The sequence below is a fragment of the Felis catus genome, chromosome A2 (genome assembly GCF_018350175.1).
Source record: "Felis catus isolate Fca126 chromosome A2, F.catus_Fca126_mat1.0, whole genome shotgun sequence".
NCBI lineage: Eukaryota > Metazoa > Chordata > Mammalia > Carnivora > Felidae > Felis > Felis catus.
The window spans coordinates 21,096,041-21,118,891 of NC_058369.1; the positions used below are offsets into that span (position 1 = coordinate 21,096,041).

At 51.8% G+C, this 22,851-nt stretch overlaps 1 protein-coding gene across 5 annotated transcripts in view; it reads left to right on the plus strand.

Moving 5' to 3' along the window:
• The window catches only part of NISCH (nischarin), a 35,957-nt gene that overhangs the window by 2,928 nt on the left and 10,178 nt on the right, over positions 1 to 22,851 (plus strand). For 3 of the 5 annotated variants that reach the window (XM_023249494.2, XM_045051076.1, XM_003982305.6), the window contains 12 exons: positions 859 to 942; positions 1,535 to 1,717; positions 11,200 to 11,248; positions 12,224 to 12,387; positions 12,753 to 12,848; positions 14,206 to 14,301; positions 15,727 to 15,879; positions 16,528 to 16,596; positions 17,100 to 17,285; positions 17,695 to 17,823; positions 18,939 to 19,052; positions 19,407 to 19,518. In XM_023249494.2, the coding sequence (XP_023105262.2) occupies positions 859 to 942; positions 1,535 to 1,717; positions 11,200 to 11,248; positions 12,224 to 12,387; positions 12,753 to 12,848; positions 14,206 to 14,301; positions 15,727 to 15,879; positions 16,528 to 16,596; positions 17,100 to 17,285; positions 17,695 to 17,823; positions 18,939 to 19,052; positions 19,407 to 19,518 (1,435 nt within the window). Of the gene's footprint in view, positions 1 to 858; positions 943 to 1,534; positions 1,718 to 11,199; positions 11,249 to 12,223; positions 12,388 to 12,752; positions 12,849 to 14,205; positions 14,302 to 15,726; positions 15,880 to 16,527; positions 16,597 to 17,099; positions 17,286 to 17,694; positions 17,824 to 18,938; positions 19,053 to 19,406; positions 19,519 to 20,108; positions 21,181 to 22,851 lie in introns of those variants that run through there. The other 2 variants (XM_006928851.4, XM_045051083.1) reach the window with 2 other exon arrangements.

Below are 22,851 nucleotides of genomic sequence, written 5' to 3' on the forward strand. Positions count from 1 at the left end.
AAGTGGTGATCCAGGCTGACCCTACGGCTTGTCTCTGGCTGTGCTGAGTTGAATATTATTAACACACCTACGTTTGTTGAACATTTGCTACATGTCACGCCTTGTACGAAGCATTTTACGTGAATTACTTTATTCAGTTGTTAAGCCTATCAGATTTTAAGGTGGAAAAACTGAGGCTCAGAGAGAATTTAGGCTCCCAGTCACTTACATAAGCCACAGCTGGGAAATGGCAGAACCTGAGTTTTGAACTCAGGTCTTCCTTGACTCCAGGGCCCATTCCCTTAACCGCTAAGCTATATTGCCTTCTGCTAGGATTTGATTGTTCATCACTGCTCTTCCCCCGCACTCCCATCAACTTCTTAGTACTTTGACTCCTGGCTCAGCAACAGAAATCATAGCCATGAACCAGCTGAAAGCTTTGGGAAGGGACTTGCTTCTAGGATATAGTCGGGGCACCTGGAAAAATATACAGCAGAGAAGCTAGTCCCTCCAGACCCCACCCTGGAAGGGTGGCCTTGCCTGCAGCTCAGGTTGGAGGCTGGAAGTAAAAAAAAAAAAAAAAAAAAAAAAAAAAAAAAAACTAAAGAGATGGCTTGATAGGATGATCACCTTTTTTGTTCCTCACTGTTGGACAGAGCCACAGATCAATTCCAAGTGCCTGCCAGCCAGTGCTAGGACTGTGGAGGAGGTTGAGAGGGGGTCCTGCTGCTTAGGGTCAGATGTGGAGGCTAACAGGCAAGGGCAGCCTAGCTTTGGCCTGGGTGCTGGGACCGTCTGGGTGGCCTGCAGCTATTGCTGAGGGAGAACTAGGCTTTCCTTGTTGCTGGCTGGGCAAGGACTATTGGTTTTCCCTTGTAGGTTTACATCATCCAGGTCACTGTTGGCAGCCATGAATGGACAGTCAAGCACCGCTACAGCGATTTCTATGATCTGCACGAAAAGGTAACTCTTGAGAACTGGGGATCTGTGTCTCAGGGCTTGGGGGGGGGGTGCCTTTAGGCCAAATTCCCATTGTGCCACACATTAAATTTAGGGCAGAACCGGCTCCGTGCCTATAATGTTTAGTTTCCTGGAGAGGAAACAGGTTTGAACTTGTTTCACCTGACTGTAGCTATTCCAGAGCCTATACTTTAATATCCAGCTGTGATTCCATTTCTTTCTTTGTTTTTGGTAGAGCTGCCTTTCTCTGGGTCATTTGCAACATGAGTGTTTTAAAGACAGAGTACCGCCCTGATTCTTTTCCATTCTGGTTTGGAAAAGATGATGGTTTTTAGAGGCCTGGAGGTATTTTCTGAATGTCTTCACAGTCTCCAGATGGAGCTCCTTGTCTGGGATTGTAGTGGTATTTCTAATCCTAGTTGACTCTGATGAGGCAAAGTTCCAGATACACTAGTTTGGTCACTAATTCTGACACTGCTGCCAAGACGGGTTGTGGAAGTTGTGACAGGCTCCTGTCCTCAGGCTGCTTGCCTTAGTCCTGCACCATTGCAGAACCTCTTGGTCTGTGGTTGACCGTGCTTCTGTTTTCTTACAGCTGGTTGCAGAAAGGAAAATTGATAAAAACCTACTTCCGCCCAAAAAGATAATTGGGAAAAACTCGAGAAGCTTGGTGGAGAAGAGAGAGAAGGATCTGGAGATCTACCTGCAGACGCTCCTGGCCACCTTCCCTGGTGTGGCCCCCAGCGTGCTGGCCCACTTCTTACATTTTCATTTCTATGTAAGTTCCTCCTAGTAAGTCCCCTTGCAAGCCTGCAGCCACCACAGCTCAAGGCATAAATCAGTGTTCAGTCTCAGCTTTCAGGAGAGGTGGGCTGGGGTTTGACCCCGAGGTTAGAAAGATGTAGGAACATCACCGGGGTGGGGACGGGATATGGGCAGGAGCATGTTTGTTGACAGATTTGCTCTAAATTAGCCTGTAGCCACAGACAGGTTTTCCTTTACCACATGGCATTTTGTTGAGCAAAAACAGCCTGTGGGTGTTGAAGCTAGTTTTCCGTCCAAATGGATGCGGGTAGATTAGAAACAGCTGACACCTGGCACAGACTATCATTTCGTTGTTGGTTTACAGCTCAGGACTAAGGAGTCAGGCTGTGTCAGCAGAATATTGCTGAGGGCATCTTCAGGGTCCAGGGTGCCGAGTGTCCGTAGATAGATAGACTGCAGTATATGCCCTGGAGCGGCTCTGTACTCCCTTTGGATAGAGGAACAACTTTCATGGGCTGCTGGTGACAGGACGAGCTGTCACACTTCACACAGGGAAGTTCAGCTGTGTGAAACTCAAACATTGAAAACAGCTAACAATTCCACTTCTTCGAATTTACTCTAGTGGGGGAAAGTCAGGCCACTGTGAAAAGGATATAGGTATGGGTGGCTCAGTCGGTGGCTAAGTAGGTTGAGAATCTGACTCTAGATTTCGGCTCAGGTCAGGATCTCACTGTTTGTGGATTCACACTCTGCATTGGGCTCTGTGGTGGCAGTGTGGAGCCTGTTTGGGATTCTCTCTCCCTCTCTCCCTCCCTCTCCCCCTCCCTCCCTCCCTCCCTCCCTCTCCCCCTCCCTCCCTCCCTCTCCCTCCCTCTCCCTCCCTCTCCCTCCCTCTCCCTCCCTCTCCCCCTCCCTCTCCCTCCCTCTCCCCCTCCCTCTCCCTCCCTCTCCCCCTCCCTCTCCCTCCTTCTCCCTCCCTCTCCCTCCCTCTCCCCCTCCCTCCCTCCCTCCCTCTCCCCCTCCCTCCCTCCCTCCCTCTCCCCCTCCCTCTCCCTCCCTCTCCCTCCTTCTCCCTCCTTCTCCCTCCCTCTCCCTCCCTCTCCCCCTCCCTCTCCCTCCCTCTCCCCCTCCCTCTCCCTCCTTCTCCCTCCCTCTCCCTCCCTCTCCCTCCCTCCCTCCCTCCCTCTCTCCCTCCGTCTCCCTCCCTCTCTCCCTCCCTCTCTCCCTCCCTCTCTCCCTCCCTCTCTCCCTCCCTCTCTCCCTCCCTCTCTCCCTCCCTCTCTCCCTCCCTCTCCCTCCCTCTCCCCCTCCCTCTCCCCCTCCCTCTCCCTCCCCTCTCCCTCCCTCTCCCCCCTCCCTCTCCCTCCCTCTCCCCCTCCCTCCCCTCCCTCCCTCTCTCCCTCCCTCTCCCCCTCCCTCTCCCCCTCCCTCTCCCCCTCCCCCTCCCTCTCTCCCTCCCTCTCTCCCTCCCTCTCTCCCTCCCTCTCCCTCCCTCCCTCCCTCTCCCCCTCCCTCCCTCTCTCCCTCCCTCTCTCCCTCCCTCTCTCCCTCCCTCTCTCCCTCCCTCTCCCCCTCCCTCTCCCCCTCCCTCTCCCCCTCCCCCTCCCCCTCCCTTTCCCTCCCTCTCCCTCCCTCTCCCCCTCCCTCTCTCCCTCCCTCTCTCCCTCCCTCTCTCCCCCTCCCTCCCTCTCTCCCTCCCTCTCTCCCTCCCTCTCTCCCCCTCCCTCCCTCTCTCCCCCTCCCTCCCTCTCCCCCTCCCTCTCTCCCTCCCTCTCTCCCCCTCCCTCCCTCTCTCCCTCCCTCTCTCCCTCCCTCTCTCCCCCTCCCTCCCTCTCCCCCTCCCTCTCTCCCTCCCTCTCTCCCCCTCCCTCCCTCTCTCCCTCCCTCTCCCCCTCCCTCTCTCCCCCTCTCCCTCCCCCTCCCCCTCCCCCTCCCTCTCCCTCCCTCTCTCCCTCCCTCTCTCCCCCTCCCTCCCTCTCCCCCTCCCTCTCCCCCTCCCTCCCCCTCCCCCTCCCCCTCCCTCCCTCCCTCCCTCCCTCTCCCCCTCCCTCTCCCCCTCCCTCTCCCCCTCCCTCCCTCCCTCTCCCCCTCCCTCTCCCCCTCCCTCCCTCCCTCTCCCCTTCCCTCTCCCCCTCCCTCTCCCCCTCCCTCTCCCCCTCCCTCTCCCCCTCCCTCTCCCCCTCCCTCTCCCCCTCCCTCTCCCCCTCCCTCCCTCCCTCCCTCTCTCCCTCCCTCCCTCCCTCCCTCTCCCCTTCCCTCTCTCCCTCCCTCTCCCCCTCCCTCTCCCCCTCCCTCTCCCCCTCCCCCTCCCCCTCCCCCTCCCTCCCTCCCTCCCTCCCTCCCTCCCTCCCTCTCCCCCTCCCTCTCCCCCTCCCTCTCCCTCTCTCCCTCCCTCTCCCTCCCTCTCCCTCTCCCTCTCTTCCTCCCTCCCTCTCCCTCTCTTTCTCCCTCCCTCTCCCTCTCTTTCTCTCACTGCCCCTCCCCAGCTCGCTCATGCCTGCCCCCCTTCTCTCTCAAAGTAAATTTAAAAAAAAAAGGAAAAGAAAAGAAAAGGGTATAGGTACATTCCAGGATAGTAGCAAAATACTGAAGACTATCAAAAGTCCAGTGGAGGCGGTTTTTTAAAAAATCACAGGATTTTTGATCATGTAATTGGATATTCTGCTAGAAAATGATGGTATAGCTGTGGATTCATTGACAAAGGAAAATAAGTATATTACTGTCTGAAGTGAGAAGGCTATAAAATGGTCCTGTTTTTTTGAAAATAGGTTTATGTAGGAATATTTGTCCAGGAAAATTCTGAAAGATCATATACCACAATACTAAGAGTCATCTCTGGGTGATAGGTTTTTGGATAATTGACATTTAATCGTTTTCTCTCTACGTGATGAAGATATGAAAGAACCCATTCCATTTTTAGGCTTGTCTTTTAGGAAGGGACCTGTAGGTTGTGGCCTTAAAGGCTCCAATAATGTTTAAAACACAACTTTCTTGAAGTGCTTTCAGAGTATGACAGTTGAACCTTTCTTGGAGTGCTAGATAGAGCCTGGAAATTTGGTGATAACGCTAGTATTGGATCACTAAGCTTGGAGGGGCTGTGAGGAAAAAGGGTGACATTTACAGATGGCATGTATCTATGTAAATGCTTTGGATTTTATTCAGCATATACCAGTAGTGTATGTGGCTAGCAGTTTCCTGTTGTAGGTATTTTTTTTTTTACATTTTCTTTCTGTATGTGAGGAAAAATTTCCATTCCTTATGAGAGTTTTTCAGAGAAACTATCGGTTAGTATTTTAGGAAATGCTGTTCTTTAAAAAAGCTTTGATTAGTCATTAAAGGCTAAAACTTGGTAAGCAGCCCTTTGAAAGTATAATTCATTAGTTAAGACCTAGGCCTTTGAGGAACAAATCTCCTGGCTACCTCAGGTTTGCCCAGCTCTGAGCATGGAAAGGCCTGGGCTGCTCTTCTGAGATAGGTTTGCCTGAGGTAGGCCTGGGCTGGCCCACATCTGAGGTTCTGATTTGAGGTATGCTCTACCGTTTGGAACGTATCGGACATATTGAAATTACTGTTATCACAAGGGCCCATGGGAGTGCCTGGGTGGCTCAGTCGGTTAAGTGTCCAACTTCAGCTCAGGTCATGTTCTCGCAGTTTGTGAGTTCGAGCCCCTCATCGGGCTCTGTGCTGACAGCTCAGAGTCTGGAGCATGCTTCGGATTCTGTGTCTCCCCCCTCTCTGCTCCTTCCCCAGCTTGCTCTCTGTCTCTCAAAAAATAAAAAATAAAAAAAAATAAAAAAAAAGAAGAAGCGCCCTGGGTTGTATACATGCAAGGATTTTAAAAAAGTAATTGACCCATCATTATCTTAAATCCTGGTTTCTCAGCCGTGGCACTGTTGACCTTTGGGGCTGGATGATTGTCATGAGGATTGTCCTGTGCACTGCTGAGCGGCATCTCTATACTCTGCCCCCTGGACGCCAGTAGCCGCCCCAGGTTGTGACAACCAAAATGGCCTCACGCATTGACAAATATTCCCCTGAGGGACAAAATTGCACCTGGTTGAGAACCACTAGATCTTCAAATGAGTTTGAACAAACAGGACCTGAAAGATTTGTCAGCCTTTTCTGTAGGCTGGATGCTCTAAAGGGAATGTTTCTGCCGACCTTTGTCCCATCAGCATCCTCACTGAAATTGTTCCCAACGTGTTCCACTTCTTGTGGGGCTGACGTTGGACAGGTCTGGCTCAGGGAACCCTACTTGTCCTGAGCCTGGTTTTTTGTTTTTTTGTGTTTTTTTTTTTTTTTTTTCGTTAAAATAGAATTCACATACCATAGAATTCACTCTTGTAAGGCATACAGTTCCTTGGTTTTAGTATATTCACATAGTTGTGTGGATATCACCACTGTCTAATTCCAGAACATTCATCATTCTGAAAAGGAACTGTGTACCCATCAGTAGTCACTGATGTACTTTCTGTACCCCATGGATTTGCCTATTCTGGACATTTCATATAAATGGAATCATACAAATGTGGCCTTTGTGATGGGCTTCTTTTGCTTAGCATGATGCTTGCAAGGTCCATTTGTATTGTACTCTGGTCCTTTTTTGGCTGAGTAATATTCTGCTGTTTAGATGTACGACATTACCTTTCAGTCGACGGACATTTGGGTTTCCACGTTTTGGCTATTATGCATAATGCTGCTGTGAACATTCACATATAAGTTTTTATATGGACCATATATTTTCCTTTCTGTTGGGGATATATAAAGAGTGGCATTGCTGGGTCCTGTGGGGAGCTGCCAAAATTTTTCCATTTGACATTCCTATCAGTAATATACAGGCTCTCTTCCCCCCACATCCTTGTCGAACTTGGTACTGTCCACTTTTTTTGATAGCCATCCTAGTGGGTGTGAAGTGGTGTCTCCTTGTTTTGATTTGCATTTCCCTAATGAGGCTGCCTCTTTTCGTATGCTTATTTGTCATTTGTACACTGTCAGTGGAGAAATGTATTCAGATATCCTTGGCATTTTATTTTTTCATTTTTAATTAAAAAAATTTTTTTTAATGTTTGTTTATTTTCGAGAGGGGAGAAAGGGAGGGGCAGAGAGAGGGGGAGAACAATACGAACCAGACTGCAGGTTCTGAGCTGTCAGCACAGAACCCCATGCGGGGCTCAAGTCATGACCTGAACCGAAGTCAGACACCCAAACCAACTGAGCCATCCAGGCGCCCCTCCTTGGCAGTTTAAAAAATTAGGTTACTTGTGTTTTTGTGGTTGAGTTTTAGGAATTTTTTAAATATATTCTGGGTATTAGACCCTTATCAGAAATGTGATATGTAAATATTTTTCCCATTGTGCAAATTGTCTTTTCATTTTCTTGGTACTGTCCTTTGAAACTCGAAAGTTTTAGATTTTGATGAAGTTCATTTCATCCATTTTTTTTTCCTTTGGTCACTTATGTTATTGACGTCCTTAGAAAGCATGGTCTAATCCAAGATTACAGAACTTTAGAGCTTTGTTTTCTTCTTCTAAGACTTTTATGGTTTTAACTCTTATATTTAGGTCTTTCATCCACGTAGAGTTAGTTTTTGTTTATCGTGTGAGGTAAGGGTCCAACTTCATTCCTTTGCAGTGTGGATTTTGATAGCAAGGCAAAAAAGCAGTTCATCTGTCTGTGGCCAGCTCTGAGCCGGAGAATCCAGGGGCTGGGGCAGCCCAGCCGCCTGTGTTGCAGTGAGTGGGTGGGTACACCTCGGCACTGGGCCTGTTGCTGTGCTGTTTCCCCTCCAGATAGCTGTGGCTCAGTACTCCTGGAACTCTCAGTGACAAACCTCATCCCAACACCCCCCAAGCAGAGGTTTTCAAATTCAGTGAAATGGAATCCCACAGAGAATTTTAGCACACCATTTTGAGGCAGGATGTCAACCAGTGGACTTAGGAGGCAAGCCGCTTCCTGACTGTTTCTTCTAAGTCAGTCATTTGACCTCTCTGTGTCTCAGTCCTTCCTTTGTAAGCTTGGGGGTGATGTCCCCCAAGCTTGAGAATTGGTGGAGACCGTGCAGTGAAGGTAAAGAGCCTGGAAGAGCAGTGGGCCCATGGGGGCTCACCAAATGCCATCCAGTGCTGGCTGCCCTGGTAAGGAAAGGCATCCAGTTTTTGTCAAAGGTGGCATTTCTGTCATTTTCTTATTTTAAAGCCAATTGTCTAGGACGAAGGTGCTTTATGAAATTTGAAATCAGGAGCTGTGATAGGACTGTTACCACCTTAACATCAGCCTTAGTATCTGCATCCATTCTTTGTCTCAGTGGCAAGGTACTGAGGCTGTGAGTGGTAGCAGATTTCTCTGCAGCATCCTTATGGTCTTGGAGCTCTCCCCAGTAAATATTTAGCCTTGAATGTCTCAGTGGGGAATTTTTACTTAAAGCCGAATTGCACATAACATACCCGTCTCCTGCTAGAATGCCTCATCACAGTCATGAAATAAGAGCTATATAGGGCCTGCCAACCCTTAGCATGTGTGTGAGTGAACCACGTAGTGACATGTGATGGCGTCCCTTGTTTGTGCCCTGCTAACAAGTACTCTGTGCTCTGCCCAAGCAGAAGCGTCGGACTGGTCTGGGGTTGTGTCTTGAGCACAGGCACGTGTGCTGTGGGGTGCACTGGGTCCCAGGGTGCCACATGCACAGACGTAGCTTTTGATCTACAGCCTGACTAGTTTGTGACGCATTTGTGTGCAGCTCACACTGCTGCCTGAGGGCGTACACCAACACGTGGTCCTGGTAGGCGGCTGATTGACTGGTCTAGCACCCATTTAGGGATGGTTTTTAATGGTTTTTAAACATACCTAATTTTACTGAAAAATGTTTTGAGGTATAAAGAATGTCTTTTTTTAAAACTGCATTTTGGGGTGCCTGAGTGGCTTAGTCAAGTGTCGCGGCTCTTGATCTCGGCTCAGGTCATAATCTCCCATTTTGTGAGTTCAAGCCCTGTGTCAGACCTTACACTGACAGCACAGAGTCTGCTTCGGATTCTGTCTCTCCCTCTCCCCCACTCACACTCTCTTTCTGTCTCTCTCTCTCAAAATAAAGAACTGTAAAAAAAAAAAAAAAAAAAGCATCTCAATTCAGACATTTGTGGCACCCCAAAGCACTTTAGGTCCCCTCCACCCAGATTGGGTGAGGTGTGTGGGAGTCACCTTTCCCTTCAGGTGACCTAACAGAATCTGCAGTGGCTTAGATGGGGGGGGGGGGGGCACTGAACCCCATCCCCACCCTCCCACACCAGGAGAAGGCCTGATTCTGCTCACCTTTGCTCTGCACACAAGGCTACAGCTTAACCAGAATACTCTGAGGAGGCCAGCAAAATGCTTCTGTTAGGAGACTTGAACTCTCAATTCAGGGGCCAAGATGTTCCTTTTTTCCTGTCCCATGAAGTCTCCCCAGATGAAGATGAGCCTGGGAGACAAAGTGTTGCAGCAGTATGCACTTCCTGTGCCCCAAAGAGTGGGAAAGAAATTGTCACATAGTTTGCTGCTTAGATTGCCCCGAAGTAAAACCCCTGCTCTCTGCTTAGCATGAGCCCTTGGCGCTCACTATCTCTCTCAGCTTTCTGTGTTTTCTGGAAATGCCAGCCTTGTCCTATTGGCAGGGTTGGCATTGAAGCCAGCTGCCCAAAGAAATGCAACATTATTAGGTCAGATGGAGGGCAGGGAGCCCTTTCTTGCAGGAGACCTTTGGGATCCCCAGGGTCACTACTAGCACAGGTCAGAGAGTTGCTGCTCAGGAACCTGCCTCTTTCAGGACTCACCAGGTGATGCTCAGGCAGCGGACTTAACTTAGAGACGGGCTGTGGCTCTCAAAACTATTGGCAGAGAAACGAGCCTTTGGACCATTCCAAGCTCTTCCTAATCTTCAGTTCTTCACAGCAGTCAAGGAAACTATAATGGAGTTTAAGTTGTTGCAAGAGACTGAAGTTGAACTTCACCATGAATGGAGAGCCTCTCTCCTCCCTAGCTGGAGCCCTGTCCTGCTCAGAGCCTGTGTTGTCCTGGTGGCCCCTTTTCATCTGACCTTTCGTCTGCTGGGGCCACATTTGCTCGTTTTTCTCCCTTGGGCTTTTTGTCCATTTGTGATGCCAAAGGGGCTTATTCTCGTAGAATATGTAAACTGAATTTTAAGCAGCTTAAAGAAATAAACACATTTTAAAAAGCCAGTATAAGGTACTGAAAGAAAAATTAGAGGAATATTTATATAATCCTGGGGTTGGGGAAGAGCCCTGAAGTCACGAAGAAAAAGAAGCACAGATTAAACAACTTTTATAAAATGGAAAAATCTCTGTGTCAGGAAAACTGCCACAAACAAAGGTAAAAGGCATGCACAACAGGAAGAAGATACAGCATGTAAACAACTTTAACATGCCCATCATGTATGAAAGGTAAGGGCACAGACAAACTACAGAGAAAAACAAGAAAAGGACATTCTGTCTCCAATCTGGTGCCTGTTGAGTCCCATAAATATGTGAGTCGCATGTCCCGGTGGCAGAGCTGTTCCCATGAGTTACAAAGGCAACTGTGTGGCCTCCATCTGGGCCTGTTTACCAGAAGGCTGCCATCTGTCAATTTGTTAAAATTCTTACCTGCAGGATTTGCAGCTGGGGGGCCCTACTGTCCCCACAATTATACACAAAAGCACTGAGGCAGTTGGTGACGTACAGAGAGAGCCTTCAAGGCCAAATGACTGTGCTGCTTTTTGGCCAATTTCTATAAAATTGGAGAATACGGCAGCTCTCCACCTCAATTTTCTCATCTGTGAAACAGTTCAAAATGCCATCTTCCTCACATGGGGCATTGGGGAACCTGAGTGTGCCAGTATGCAGTAACTGCTCAGGGGGTTCAGACCCCAGCATACCAGCTGTTATATGACTGTGGGCTTAGCCTGTCAGGCCTCATTAAAGAAGTCCTTTCCTGCCTCTTCTGTATGAATTTGGGGCCAAGTGGACTGGTGCAGGGCTTGCTGGATAAGCACAGAAAGAGGGCAAGTGCTCACTTGGAATGTGAAAGAAAGTAGAAACGGTCCCTCGTAGAAGAAATAGGACTTTCTCTCTGTCACACCGTCTCCTAGGATCTTCTGGGGCCAGTTTTGGGAGCTGCTGGCTTCCCAGCTGGGTCTCTGCATAACCAGGCTTTGCTGGCCTCCTGGGCCTCGTGGGTGAGCCAGGGCCTGTGTGCTGAGAGTCACCACAATAGTCTGCTTTCCATTCTGCCTTGGAGGTGACATTCCAAATATCCACAGAACTGGAAATATTCACTTTCCTTTCCTGGGCACTTTGACTTCTAGTTTACTTTCTCTTTTGTTATATATCATAATCTCTTTTTGTTACATTACTTTCTAGAGAGCTGGCGTTGCAGCAACAGAGGTGGGTAGATAGCAGGGGATGTGTGCGTCCCAGTGACTGGGGCAGGGGGACTTCCTAACTGTGGGTTCTGTTTTCTCTGCAGGAGATAAATGGCATCACCGCAGCACTGGCTGAAGAGCTCTTTGAAAAAGGTATGTGGCCGGGAGTCCCTGAGATACTGTGTAACTCGCCCAGCCCTGTTAGGCAGCTGGGGACCCAGGGTGGCGCAGAACTCCGCCTACATCTGTTGTGCTGGGCTGAAGGGTCCCAGCCAGGGCCCACCTCCCTGGGGTTTTGCCCAAATCCCTGGATCTGGTCCACAGCTGAGCCTGCCTGTCTACTTGCCCTGCGGGCAGCCAGGTCCGAGAAGCTATGGACCTTACCTTAGTACTCTTTTGAGTCTCTGTGTTGGGGGCTAACCCCAGGCTCAGGATCTAGTCCGAAGTCCTGAGGTGGAGTTCTGGAAGGTAGGTGGCAATGCTGCCCTCTTACACCTGGTTTGTCCTTACCTGAAAGAGGTTAGACGTCAAACAGAAGCCAACCCGGGGTCGTGGCCCTGCCAGAGAGCATAGTAACAGTAGCTGACGTGTAATGAGTGTTTCCCGTAGTTTAGCCCTGTGTTGGGCATCTCACTGCCTTCCTTCCGGGATGTGCAGATGAGGACACTGAGAATGAGAAGCCCGGGAACCTGCTTCAGGGTACATGGCTGGGAGGAGCAGAGCAAGGACCAAGTGCCAGTCTGTCTGGTTGAGAACCCTGCCTCCTCACAGGTGCTGCACTGGGCTAGCACCTTAGGCCTCAACTGATCACAGAGTGTTTGCACAGTAGAGGTTGTAGTGTGAGTCTGCTGCCCGAATGCCGCCTCGCATCAGCTTTATCCCAGCTCAGTGCCTCAGATTTTGACTCGGCCTCGCCTCCTGGAGGCTCCCCAGCCGCACATTCTCATGTCCCTTCCTTTGTAATCACGTGTCCTGGGTCTGCCCTGTGCCCACGTGAGCTCAGGACCGTAGCTTCGTCCTGAGGGTGCTTGCCAAGTGCTTGTTAACTGTTGGCCAGGTGGGCAGGTGCCCTGGCTGCACAGTGGGGCTGGTGCTGGATGCTCACCCTGTGGGGCGTGGCTGTTGCAGGAGAACAGCTCCTGGGGGCCGGAGAGGTCTTTGCCATCGGGCCCCTACAGCTCTATGCGGTCACCGAGCAGCTACAGCAGGGAAAGCCCACGTGTGCCAGTGGGGACGCCAAGACTGACCTGGGGCACATCCTGGACTTCACCTGTCGCCTTAAGTACCTTAAGGTAAAGCTGTGGCAGCTTGGTAATGGAGAGCCACTCCGTTGTGGGCACGTAGCCCGTGTGAGGCATAACAGCTCATTGGCTGGCAGCATGTGTGAAGGTGGCTGAATGGGCCCTGGGAGAAGGAAGGCCATCTTGGGTGTTCTTGACACTGTGCTTCTGGCTGTGAGCACCAGGGGGCGTTGTGACCCAGTGCCCCCTCGCTCAGAACCTCGGCTTTAGCTTGCTTTGTTGACCATGCATGTGGTGAGTGGAGGTGCGTGCCTGCTGTGAGTCACGTTCGGCAGCTGCTGCAGCACCGCCTCGTGAATGTGGCTGGGGAGCAGTTGCAGCAGCATCCCTAATTCAAGCCCTCTCTCTGGCCACAGGTTTCTGGCACAGAAGGACCTTTTGGGACTAGCAACATTCAAGAGCAGCTCCTGCCTTTTGATCTGTCAATATTCAAGTCTCTTCATCAGGTGGAGGTAAGGCCCAGGAGCCCTGGAGTTTAGGCAGGGCTGAGCCCATGTGGGTGTGGTCTTGCATCTGATCATCTATAGCTGGAGAGTGTCTGGATTTACCCATAAGGCACTGTTTTCGCATTTGTCAGTATGTGGCAGACTCTGTCCGGGGGGAAGTCTGGCCTACCTGAAGGTAGAGAGAGAGGGGCCTCCACTGCCCTCGGCTGGTCTGCGTGTCTCCACTCCGGGCACAGGCAGCATTTGGACAGGACAGAGTACCAGTGCTTTGGCTCCCTCCTTCCATTGCTGGAGCTCAAGTGCTGGGGGTGCACCCTGAGGGTCTGGCAGAGGGCCTCTGCCTCCCAAGTCTGTGCCTCCCAGGGCAGGTTGGCAGAGGGCTTGGAGGGCTCTCTGCTCTCTGGTGTGCCCACGCCTGATGCTTTGTATCACTCCCTACTAAACTCCTGGGCTCACGATGCCATTTTGTTAACATTTTTTTAATGCAAGGGGACCCAGTAACAAATTTAAAAAATGCTTCAAAGCATCTGCTTCTCAAGCATGGGTTTTGCGTTCAGCCCTGTGCCCTTATGTACACTTCTTGATGGAAGCTTCCCAACGGCCCTGTGAGATGGGTACTTTCATTCCCATTTTACAGTTGAGGAAACAGGGTTAGGGAAATAAGGAGGTTTGTCCAGGACCGCGAAGTTAATGAAGCTGGGATCTGAATCCAGCCAAGTCTAACTCCAGAGCCTCTGCTACCCGTTGGACTATGCTGCCTGCACATTCCGGGCTAGTCTCAGAGAACTGGAGGCCCACATCCCTTGATGGGAACCTGTGGTGCATGCCTCGACCAGTCCTGGCTGAGGAAGGGCTGGGCCCTTCCTAGCCTTAGCCCGCACAGGCTGAGGCCCCAGAGTCGGAGTCTCTGTATGGGTAGTACTCGCACACGTGCTCTGGCCTCTGGCCCACCCTCCCTTGCTGCAGGACCGCCGAGGCCAGTGAAGTAGGGCTGGGTGAGCAAGAGGGCCCATCACCAAAGAGCAGAAGCAGAAGGGGCAGAGAGAAGCCCCTTGCTCGCAAGCCCTGCTTTCCAGAGCCTGCACTTCCCATCCACCTGCCAAGCCCCAGCCAGCCCTTACAGAGAAAATGGAACATCGAGCTCGTGGTTTACTGTGCACATCGCTAGATTCTTCGGAGAATGTTTAGTTAGCACTAAAAATTGGGAAAAAGAGAGACTTAGGGTAGAGTTGCCTCCTGCCTCTTAGGATTTGGGTTTATTGATTGTTGTGCTTCTGTTGTGTGTGGGTGGTAGACACCCTTTTCCAAGACTTCTGATGGAGCAATGATGCCATTTCTGAGACGTAGTTGTTCTCTGTTCCAGATAAGTCACTGTGGTGCCAGGCACATACGGGGGCTAGTTGCGTCGAAGCCCACCTTAGCCACAATGAGCGTCCGCTACTCCGCAACCTCTATGAAGGTAAGCTCCACCCATTTCCTGCCTGGGGTGCTGGCTGAGAGACAGGGTCCTCCACAACGGTCCCCTCTGCACTGAGGATGGGTGTGAGCATCACTGCTGCCTGTCAGAGACACCAGATGCTGGACCATCCCCTGGGCAGCGGCACACTCGTGCGGGTCCTTGTGGTGCTTGACAGTTCCTGGGATGCTTTAGTCTGTGTCTTCATCAAAAATCAATGCTGTTAGCGGTGCCTGGGTGGCTCAGTCAGTTAAGCATCTGACTTCAGCTCAGGTCATGATCTTGCGGTCCGTGGGTCGGGGCCCCGCGTCGGGCTCTGTGCTGATACCTCAGAGCCTGGATCCTGCTTCGGATTCTGTGCCTCCCTCTCTCTCTGCCCCTCCCCCACTCGAACACTTGTGATCTCTCTCTCTCTCTCTCTCTCAAAATAAACAAACATTAAAAAAAAAGATCAACGCTGTGAAACAAGGCAGTTGAAGGAACTAGGTCTCCCCTGCCCCCCAAAAGTCACTGGTTTTGGATGTGAACACATTGCTGGGCAGTGGCAAGTGGCAGAACGTTTATTAGATTGATAAAAATGTTTCTCCAAGGTTAAAAAGCCCTGGCTTAGCACTTGCTCGTATCTTGTTCTGAGTGGACTTTAAGTAGATAGGTCGTGGAAATGCTGGTCCCTGTCATTTGTGTGTGAGCAATAGAAATGCTCAAATTGAGAATGTCAGGGTTTTTTTTCTATTTACCATTTTATGGATTGCATCTTAGTAGTGTTAAAGTCCATCTCAGGGTATAGAACAAACATAGTGGCTACTTCTGTGACTTACAGTGTATGATCCAGATTTGGGTTTGAAGACTCGAGGCCACTGGCTGAAATAGGAGGCTTATGTAATGAGCAAGGGTGTGGGGCAATTCGGCCTCTGTCCAAGGCACTCCCTGCTGCCTGGCTCAAAGGGCCCAAATTGATTCATTGAGGGAAGAGAGGTCTTCTGGGAAAACAAGGCAGACCTGCCTTCCTGCCCTTTGATGGTGCCCCTGGTCCATGCTGCTACCCTGCAAAGTAATGGCTAAAAGGGCCTACTATCCTCAGTGGGGACCATAGTGCCAGTCTGGAAAGCACAGTTGCCTGGAAACACCATGAATTCTGAGCTTCAGCTCCTGAGGTTTAAGCCAGAAAAGGCATCACCACGAAGCATAAGGCTCTTCTGGGTTTGAAAAGCATTTGCTAACGAAGCAGGGTCAGAGCATATCCCAAGTGGCTGTTATGTTGCTAAGCTTTTCAGTTATTTCGCAATCATTTAAAGCTGTATGAACTGAAGCCCGTTTTAATGCAAGTTCACTTCCACATACTAAATATGCTGAAGCCCTTCCTGAAATTTTGCAATGATTGTGTTGCGTGAGGGCCAAGTGTGGTGCTCAACAGATGTTCTTACATAGGAAGTCCTTGTTCCCGAAGCCTCGGAATTTGATGAGTGGGAGCCAGAAGGCACGACCCTGGAAGGCCCTGTGACTGCTGTCATCCCCACATGGCAAGCACTGACTACTCTAGACCTGAGCCACAACAGCATCTCCAACATCGACGAGTCTGTGGTATGCTCTCAGTAGCAGGCACCAGGGGCTTCTCTGGCCTGATCAAATCCTGAGGTTGAGTATTTGACTTGGCCTCTTCTAGAAGGACCATGGAAAACCTGTATCCAGTGCTCTGTGCGTTGCTTGCAGTTTTTAAAGTTAATTTCAAAGTGGGGTTAATTAAAATAGGTGAGGTAGTGGATAGAGCCAAATGAATCCTACTGATTACATGCACATTTGATATAGAAACACAGTACGTGAAGGAATTTATACCCAGGGGGTAGAGTGGAAAAATCCATGTGCCTGTATAAGAGTGACATCCAGATGATATTTGGGCATTAGGAGACTAATTCCTGTATTTGTGCCTTTTGGTGGGGTTGGGCAGGGTTGTAGAAGAGGGATGGGCTTCCTTCCCTGTCTGGGACCTTGCATTTGTCATTTTTACAAGCCAAGTGTCCTATAAAAACAGTGGGTCATATTCAACACTGGAGGCCCAGTGTACTCCTGGGATGTGCTGCTGGGTGGGCACTGGAAGGGGTCACATCAGCAGCCCTGCAGAAGTGTCCAGCTGAGGGATCCGTGGTCAAGAGGAAGCATCCCACCAGGTGCAAGGGCCACCTAGGATCCCGCCTCCCAGAGTAACCTCGAGTATCTCTTTTGTTTCACAAGAAACTGATTCCAAAGATTGAGTTCCTGGACCTGAGTCACAATGGAGTGCTGGTCGTGGACAACCTGCAGGTAATTCATGTCTTTTAAGGACCACCACCTGTGGGCGTCTCAAGGTCCCATTCTCCTGAGAGTTCAGGAGGCTGATGCAGCCTTGGGAGTTTGGCCATATCCTGGGGTTTTCTCTCATAGGCACCCCAAAGATGTCTGGGTGCACTAGAGGTTTACAGACCCAGGGGCTGCTAGTGTTTCTTTAGGGTCTCAGTGATGCACTGGGCGATTGTTGCTCTAGTTTCAAAGAATGGGAGAAGGTATGGAAATATAACTCAAGCATGGTGAAGATGATATGCCTCCATCACAGCGATGGACAGCGCCTGCCCTGTGGGCCGTGATGCCTCTTTGGGGGTGCCACTGGGCCATGGTGCGTGCATGAGGGCAGGGGGATTCCCTTGCCAATAACTGTCCAAGGGAAGTGGGCGTTTGAGGGTGGAAGGCCTGCTGCACCTTTAGTGGCAGCCTGCTTTCTTGGGAGCCTCGACTTGAACCATTGTACCCTGTTTTCTATGCTGCTGCAGCACCTGTACAACCTCGTGCACCTGGACCTATCCTACAACAAGCTCTCCTCCTTGGAAGGGGTTCACACCAAACTGGGGAACATCAAGACCCTGAACCTGGCGGGCAATCTCCTGGAGAGTCTGAGTGGCCTGCATAAGCTCTATTCCCTGGTCAACCTGGATCTCCGTGACAACAGGATCGAGCAGGTGAGCCACAGCACAGAAGGATCTCAGGGTTCTGGGATGGCTGTGCCTTGGTATTTGTCACTTTAAAGAAGAGTGGAGGCCGGGCACACCTGGGTGGCTCAGTCGGTTAAGCAACCGACATCGCCTCAGGTCACAATCTCGTGGTTCATGGATTCGAGCCCCACATTGGGCTCTGTGCTGACAGCTCAAAGCCTGGAGCCTGCTTCAGATTCTGTGACTCCCTCTCTCTGCCCCTTCCCTGCTCGTCCTCTCTCTCTCTTTTGCAAAAATAAATAAATATTTAACAAATAAATGAAGAAAGAAGAGCGGGAAGCTGCCTTTCACTGCCAAGAGGCCATCAGACAGACGTGTTGCCCTGTTGGTGAAGCATTCAAAACAGGGATGATGGCAGGGAACTCGTATCTTACAGATGGAGGAGGTCAAGAGCATTGGCAGCCTCCCGTGTCTGGAGCACGTGGCTCTACTGAACAACCCTCTGAGCATCATTCCTGACTACCGGACCAAGGTGCTAGCTCAGTTTGGAGAGAGGGCCTCCGAGGTAAGCTGCTGGGGTAGGTCGGCTCTGTCAGAGAGACAGTCTGGATGGAGTCTGGCTTTTCACAGGCAGCACTGGAGGTGATGTCCACCGTTTTATGCCTGCTTGCTTCGGAATGACATCTGGTCCTTAAGGGTCTTTTAGTTCTGGGAATTCTGCTGCCTCCTCAGGAAGAGGCTTTCTTCTTCTATGGGGACGTCAGCTGCCGTGGTTCCCACTAGCTTCCCTCATGTCCTCTCTGTCAGAGCTTCAGGCCAGGAAGACTCCCCGTGAACCAACAAGCACAGAGTGAGGGTGGAAGGACTGTCTTCAACTTGTTAAAAAGTCAGACTGTTTTTTGTGGGCTACAAACATAAAGGGTTTGCCCACCTTTGCCAGTATAGTCTAGCACAGTGTCTGCTGCCTGCTGAGTGTAATCTGGCCACCTGCCACCATGCCAACTGGACAGATCCTTAGCCGGATTCACCCGTCTTTCCGGCCTCAAGCAGGCCCCGCCCCCTTCTCCCCAAATCCCGGGCCAGAAGATACCTGGGTGTCTTCATCCTTCCCCCACCACCCTCCTCATCTCTTTTCAGCCCGGTGCCCCTTTCTTCGCACCGTCACCAAGACCATGTTCACAGGATGTCCTCCTCCTACCCTCCCAGGCTGCATGGTGTGGCGTCAGCTCCTCCCGCAGGTCCTTGGGACCATCCTTCATTCGAGCACACTGCCACCCCTCACTGTTTGCCAGCCACAGTGTCCTCCTCTATTGGCGGGTGGGGGTCCTTGCTCTTCTGCCTGTTCCCCCGCCCAGCAGCCCTCCCCTTGCTCTTCACTGATCTGAGTTTTGCCATAACTGGGGGCTTGGTTCAGGTCGCTGCCCCCACGCCCAACCACCCAAGAGGTCTTCACAGTGGATCCTGCACCCTCCTCTTCTCAGAGAGGGACTCCAAGAAATGGACGAGGTGGTGTGGGAGCTCCCAGGTCATTTCCATGGGTGGCGAAGGGCTCACCTGCCAGGGGGCAGAGCCTCCCTTGGCCTCCTGTGTCCTATTGGGACCTGGCCCACACCTCAGCAGGGCCCCTGCCACTCTGCCCCCCTCAGCCCCTATGCTGACTCCATTCTCTGACCTCTGTAGGTCTGTCTGGACAACACGGCAACCACAGAGAAGGAGCTGGACACCGTGGAAGTGCTAAAAGCAATTCAGAAAGCCAAGGAGGTCAAGTCAAAGTTGAACAACCCAGAGAAGAAGGTGGGTCTTTATGTGGGAGGTGACAGGAGTGATGGTGAAGAGCCAGCTGAGGAAGGAGCTGGCTCACTGTGGAACCAGGCTGTAGAGTGCTCAGGTCCACTGCATCTCAGCTGTGCCTCTCCATGTCCTAGCTGCTTGACCTTGGGCAAGCCACACCCCCTCTCCTCACCTGTGCAAGGAGGGTGGTGGCAGCACCTGCCACATCGGGTTGCTGCGGACTAGGCCGGACCGCCTGCACCATCACCACGCTTGTGAGAGCTGGGAGTTCCTCTCTCCTCCCCACTGACTATGCCGGGTTCTGTGCTTTCTGATCTTTCTCTCCTCTCCCGGGCTGACTTGAGCACTCCTCCTCAGATCGGTGAGGATTCCCGGCTCTCAGCTGCCTCCTGTGTCCGGCCCAGTGGCTCCCCTCCCAGCGTGGCTCCCACCTCTGCCTCCCTGCCCCAGCCCATCCTCTCCAATCAAGGTAATTGTATATGTGTCTTTCCACCTGGCAGAGTCACACAGGTCCTGCTTGGGCCTCCTGGCTGGGGTTGGGGCTGATGCCGGCACCTGCTCCCTGCAGGGTTCAGACACAGGGAGGGCATGGTGCTATCTACAGGCTAGCACCTCTTGGGGTGGCACAGAGTCGGGGGGGGGGTGCCAGCCTGAGTTCAGTTGTTTGCTTAGCTAGTACCCCCCGGTTGGTCTGAACGCCCACATCGCAGTTCCTGTAGAATCCCATGGGTTTCTGATGGGGCCAGGGGGCTGCCCTTTGAACAGGCTCGGGGCGGCTGCTCATAAGGACCCTAATTCCTGATAGGCATTGCGGGCAGATTGGTTCCTTGTTAACAGGAAGCCGGGCCCAGTGACTTTCTGGAATCGGGCACCCCGGCCCCTGTGTAGGGAACTTTCTTTTATTGTTTCCTCACCTCTGTGGTTCTCACGGTGTGATTCAGCCCCCAAACACTGCGTGTGTGGGGCCAACATGGGCTGTCTGTGGACCCATGGAAGACCAGTTCCCTTCACCCGCCCACTGTCTTAGCGTTTTCAAAGGGCTTTCACCTCTGAACCCAGGCATCCTCGGAGATGAGTGAGTGAAGCAGGTCCCATGGGAGTGTCTGCTGGCCCGGCCCCCACGGAAGAGGGGAGGGTGTGCCGTCCCGAGTGGAGCCAAGGCTCGGGACACGCAGGAAAGAACGCCGCCCGCCCGGGCTCCTGGAGACGCAGAACTTGGTGTGAGGTCTTGGGAAAACAGTTTGACCCTATGTTTCAAGAGCCAGAAAAACGTTCCCACCCCTTGACCTGGTAACCCCGCTGGTGGGGATTTTATCTTAGCGGGTTAAGTTAATGGGGAAGGGGGGAGGCGAAAATTTACGCCAGCAAAACATGGGATGTGACAAGTGTCAGAGGATGCAAGGGAGATTGAGCTGTGGCACAAAATGCTCTGCCACCATGACATCAGAGAGAGGGGACCTGGGTCAGAAGAAAGGGGAAGTGCTCGAGTTAAATCAGAAAGCCCATGGCAGGGCAGCACACCAAGGTCATGACCGTGAGATTAGGGGAGAGAGTTCAGGAGAATGGAGTGGTGGTGTTAGGGGCCAGAGTGATTGTCAGTCTGCTTTTGTAACACCCTTGACTGAGAAATTTTGGTTTTATTTTTTTACCTGAAAGGGAAGGGGGGTTTGTATCCCAGTGAAGAAGCTTTCCTGCCTCCTTCCCTGCCACTGGGCCAGGGCCCTCTTGGGGACTGCTGCCTCAAGCTGCCGTGTCACAGCACCGGCTGGCCTGCTGGCCTGCAGAGGAGCCGAGCCGTGTGACTAGGCTTTTTGGGGGCAGGGAGACACAACTGGTCCTTGAGGCTGGGAACCAGCCGGTTCTCGGTCAGTATGTTAAATCGACAAACGAGTGAGTGTGTGAATGAACAAGTGAGCAGAGAACCAGATAGTAAAGTGCAGACTGTGGGCAGGGGGATGTGAGGTGTCTGCCCCCAGAGCCACAGCTGCAGGCAACCCTTCCCCCACTGCCCCACCCTGGGGACATGCCACAGGGTGGCTCGCTGTAGTCTGCTCCCCCTTTCCCAGCTACCGGACATTTAGATGTTGTCTCCAGATTTGCACCTCTTATAAATAAAACTGCAGTGGATGTCTTTGTGTGCACATCTCTTTCCTTTTTGTGAGAAACCACAGAATTCGGGCCCCATCTAGGCAATCTGATGCCGCTCGTCTCATCCTCTGAGTGACCCTTCCTGACCACTTGTTTGTACAGTCCATGGTCCAGGAAGGAAGCAGAAAGACTGTCCCTGTCCACATTTCCTCAGTTCCAAACAGGGTGTGGGTGGGTAGTGGCAAGAAAACGTTTTTTCTCACTAAGGTGGAGAAATGTTTGTGTTCAGCTATGCGCTGCCCGTCTAGGGTCTTGCCTGGACGGGTCGGGGTTTTCCCCTAAGGGAGCAGTTATGCTCCCAGCCTGCTGCCACCTGTAGAGGTGAATATACTTGTGAATAAACTGGGTGCTCTCCAGTTAACACCAGGCCTCTGGTTATCTCAGGAGCTGTTAGCCAGCTTGTTGGAGCCATGGAGGATTGGGACCAGTAGGGGCTGACGTGTGAAATGCCAGAGTTGATTCTTCAGCCAGGTCTGTAGAGAAGTGGTTAGGAGCAGGCACCTGGGAGGCAGTCGGCTCAGTTTGCATCCCGGCTTCCCTGGCCGTGTTCCTTCAAGCAACTTGCATCCTCTCTGAAGTTCTGTTTTCTCAACTGTAAAGTGGATACACCCTACTTCATCGATTCTAAGATGCACCCGTTTCCACCTTGTGACTTGTCTGAAATTGAGATGCGTCTTTCAATCAGTGGCGTCTCATAGTCGCTGTCAGCCAGCTGGTATTCGTGATGGAGTCGTGTGAAAGCCTTCCGTGGACACCTGCTAAGACCAAGATGGCGCCCCACCCACGCATCTTAGATTTGATGAACTGTGGTAAATAACGAGAGGTGCGCATGAGCTAATGCTGGGGGAGCGCTTAACACTGCTCCTGGCTCACCAGAAATGGTCAGTAAGGGCTTCCCTTCCCTGCATCCTTATCAGAGGTTTCCAGATGACCAGGACAGTGCCCCTGAGGAATGTGGAGTCTCTTGGGGAGGTGAGCTTGTGTACCCAAGGGAGAACAGGGGAGAACGATGTGGGGGCACTTGTAGAAGGGAGAGCCATGTCTAGAGCAGAGGGCTTTGCAGTGGAGGTTAGTATGTGAGGTGAACCTCAGAGGATGGCAGAATCTGAGCGAGCGAGTGAGGGAGGGGAGGGGTGGACTCCAGGAGAGAACAGTGTGCTTCATGCATGGCTGTGTGCTGCTGCCTTCCTGCCTGCATAGCGCCTGCTGCTTTGCTTTTGGGGGGTGTCTGGGTTTGGGCTGCTGGCCTGGCTAGCTCATGGGCAACGACCTGGGCGGCATGAGTTGTCCTGTCCCTGGGGGGCAGCTGAGCTGGACGAGGGTCCGTGACCTCTGGAGCTCAATCATTTCATCGAACCATGGTGACTAGTGGCAGAGCCAGGCTGTGGAGGCAAGCCCTAAGCTCCTCCAAACCTCTGCAAAACTGGGGTCGGTGCTCAGTATTGTCCTCACCAGCTGCATTTAGGAAAATGTTTTAAAGAGTCTTTATCCTCCTCCAATGTAGAAGACGTTCGGAGTGAAGGAACAGGCCTGGACATGCTGTGTTCATAAAACAGCCTCAGCAGGGTTTTAAGAGCGCTGTGTGTTTCTGGGGTGCATGAGTCAGTTTGCTGTCCATGTGGAGGTAGCCTAAGGGAGGGTCAGTGGGGGGTGT